We start from the raw sequence: 3,594 nt of genomic DNA, 5'->3' as shown, positions 1-3,594 counted from the left end.
CTACATACTCCACAGATCACTTCCATGACCTTTTCCACAGCTCCGCTTTTTCCTCCAACCCCCCGCCTAGGGCCGGCCCTACAATGGAGCCGAGTGGGGCAATTGCTCCAGGCGCCCCAAGCTGTTTTTTTTTTTTTTTTTTTTTAAGTGGAGGAGAGGAGGCACCGAGTGGTTTTCGCTTACCCGCTCGGCACCCCTCTCTCTCCTCTGCGAGCCCTCTAGCTCGGTCTCGGTGCCGGCTTGTAATGCTGAGCGCCGGAAGATGGCGTCATTTCCGGTGCTCAGCATTGCAAGCTGGTGCCGAGACTGCTGAAAGGTAAGTTCAAAGGGGGGAAATGGGGTAGATAATTGGGAGGGAGGAAGAGTAAGGGTAGATAATTGGGAGGGAGAGTAAGGGTAGATAATGGGGGGCGGGATTTTAAACTTCGCCCCAGGCTGTATTATGTCTTGGGCCGGCCCCATTTTATATTATATTATGGAGATAACTGTTGGGCACTTTGGTGTCATAGTATACCAATATATCTTCTAAATGCTGTTTGGTGCATATTGTAGTTAACTCTATGTTTATGTTGATTTGTACTGTTAGTTATTGTTTGTTAGTTAGTTTTTTTTTATCTCCAGTTTTCTAAGGTTTGAACGAAACAGCATAGTCTTCCTGGTTTTTCTTGATATCTGATGGACGATTTACTACTCTCTTTCAACTATTATATTCTTTTTTCTCCCACATGCAAGATCAGCAGAAGGCAACCACTAGAAGGACGCCTTAATGCTACCGTATTATGTACCTGGTCAAACATTACTAAAACATTTTATTGCATTTTTTTCTATTTCTGGGAAATATGTTTGTAACAAATCAGACAAAAGTGGTGGAGATTCTGCTTTTGGGTTTTCAAACTCCGCAGATTTTAAAATCTATTCTGTTTGTTCTGTTCCTTGTGATCTACATCCTGACGTTAGTCGGGAACCTGCTGATTATTATATTGGTGGCAAAGTTTCTGAGTCTGCAATCTCCCATGTATTTCTTCCTCACTCAGTTATCAACGTGCGATCTCCTGCTGACCACCAATATATCCCCCAACATGCTCCATGTTATAATTAATGGCGGAAGCACAATATCTTTCATTGGCTGCATCACTCAGTTTTACTTTTTTGGTGTTTCAGAGGGTACAGAGTGTTTTCTTCTGACAGTGATGTCCTACGATCGGTATTTGGCCATTTGTCGTCCATTGCATTACACGTCCATCATGAGTTCTAGGCTCTGTTTTCAACTCATTGTGTTTTCTTGGCTTTTTGGATGTATAGTAACATTTTTTATTGCCGCCCTGGTTTCTGCTTTAATGTTCTGTGGCCATGTAATTGACCATTACTTCTGTGATTTTGCTCCCCTCCTAGAGCTGTCATGTACAAAGCATACTGTTGCTGAACTTGTAGACTTTGTTCTAGCTATACCAGCTGTGTTTGTCCCCTTTTCCTTTACTATATGCACATATGTTTCCATATTGATCACCATTCTTGGAATTTCCTCCAGCACCGGGAGGCAGAAAGCCTTCTCCACCTGCAGCTCTCACATCATTGTAGTGTCTGCCTTTTATGGGACTGAAACAATTGTGTATATAGCTCCATCTAAATGGCTTAATCTATTTAGTATCAAAAAGATAGCATCTCTTCTCTATACAGTTCTCTGTCCGCTTGCTAACCCATTTATATACAGTCTTAGGAATCAAGAGATCAAACAACATCTGAAAAAGTTTATATCAAATGCTTTTTAGAATAGCTCCTCTTGTTCCAACTCCGTCGCCAGCCTTCTATAGTTATAAAGGGAGAAATATCAGCCCTTCATGAGACTTTTAGTGTCTAGATTTTGGATTTGCTGTTATTTGGAGCTACCAACTTTACTATGATCCACAGGAGCAGAGGGCCCATTTCTAGTACCAGGCCTGGAGTGGAGGTTGCTCTTCCACACTGTCATCCACCTTGTGGTTCTAAATATGTGGGCTGTGGAGGATTTGAGTCTAAACAAAACTGTGCCTGACCAAGTTCACTTGACTTGGCAAAGATACTTACCGAGAGTTACTGGTCACCTCCCCTCGACTTGGCGATCCTAGGCATCTCCACATACACTGGTGGATCTACAGATCACAACGCACAGGAGGCCGAAAGACTATGTGTGCCAGTTTGAAGCAAGAATATTGTGCAGATATTCCAGATATTCCATCAGATCTTGAGATATCATCGTAATATGTGCCGCGTGTGATTCTTCAAGTTTGAATTTACCTATTGTCGACAAACATCCAAGTTGTATCTGCCAAGCTATGGGAAAGATCAGGTAAAGCCCAGCATCATATGTGCTGGTCTTTCTCCTTTTTCCCCTTTATGGAGTGTCAGGATACAGCAAATTTCGAGATTGGGGTGCACTTACCATTTGGGTAGACTCAACACATACATACACATGTTTTACAAATATGGATGTATATTAATAATGTTTAAACATCTCCACCACCCCCTTACCTCACCATTTTATTTTTCCTTATTTTGATCCCCAATGAAGATTCATAATTCTTCAGGTTCCTCTATATTTTGTGTGCAATCTAAATGGTACCATCACCACTCACTTGATACTCTCTTTATGTAGCTGTTGTATGTATTAATACTCAAGATTGTACACCTGTTGTCAGGGCCTGGGAAAGCAAGTCGGTTAGGAGCCCAGTTGCAGAGGGATTTTGGTTCCTCTCTCTCTGTCCTATCCTTGCTTAAAGAAGAAGCGTCCGAGGATCCCGGCTCTTCACGCCTTCCTTTGTGTTCCTTGTTCCCTGTCCTTTGTTGTGTTCTGTATTACGTATGGTTATGTCTGGTTATGTTTCTTGCTCTGTCTCCCTGTCCCTTGCTACCTCTGTACCCCTTGCTCGCTATGTTTCTGCTTTTACCTTTTAGCTTCCATACTCCCAGACTGTAGCATCCTGCACTTGATTCTGGTGCTATGTCTCATGCCTGTTCCAGGGTGCCTGCAGGATTCTGCTTTGTTCTGGACAACATCCGCTGCTATGTCAGGGCCCTAGTATGTGGCCGCACAACCCTAGGTGCTTAACACTCGGGAAGTGCAGTCACACTGCATCAGGCCCTGTCCAACTCCAGAACACCATCTTTTGGTGACCTGGGTCATTACAGTCGTCTGTATGGACCCAATCCCGTGACAGTCAGGAACCGACGCTCAGGAACAGGATAACTAGATTTGCAAAACATTACAAGTCTAGTAACTACTGCCTGCAGAGCCATGTGTCCAAAAGCAGCGTCTGGCCTCTGAGGACGCTGCTTTTGAACGCATGGTTCTGCAGGCAGTAGTTACTAGACTTGGGCACCAGGGGGCTCTTCGTCTTCGTGCTCGTCTTCAACAAAAAAAATCTTCGTATTCCGCTTTTTGTATTAAACTGTTAGACGAAGGGATCATGGGAACATATTTTATTTGAATAAATGCAAATGAGTACACTAGTATATATGGCTAATATATGTTCGGACAGAATGCTGCCCTCTGTTGGTTATACATTGAGTAGCATTGTTCCATATGCTTAAAATCCAAAGTTATTATGCTAATTAACG

At 43.1% G+C, this 3,594-nt stretch overlaps 1 protein-coding gene across 1 annotated transcript; it reads left to right on the top strand.

Annotated features, from left to right (window-relative positions):
* Positions 1 to 839: 839 nt before the first annotated feature.
* Positions 840 to 1,769, top strand: LOC128491661 (olfactory receptor 10A7-like). Its single transcript, XM_053463976.1, has one exon. It carries the CDS (start codon positions 840 to 842, stop codon positions 1,767 to 1,769), a length of 930 nt encoding a protein of 309 aa, XP_053319951.1.
* Positions 1,770 to 3,594: the final 1,825 nt, after the last annotated feature.

The sequence above is a fragment of the Spea bombifrons genome, chromosome 4, assembly GCF_027358695.1.
Source record: "Spea bombifrons isolate aSpeBom1 chromosome 4, aSpeBom1.2.pri, whole genome shotgun sequence".
Lineage (NCBI taxonomy): Eukaryota > Metazoa > Chordata > Amphibia > Anura > Pelobatidae > Spea > Spea bombifrons.
This window is presented reverse-complemented; position numbering and strand designations above follow the sequence as displayed.

Bases quoted from the DNA above. Each gene is read 5' to 3' on its own strand.
- LOC128491661 (XM_053463976.1), top strand. From the start codon at position 840: ATGTTTGTAACAAATCAGACAAAAGTGGTGGAGATTCTGCTTTTGGGT.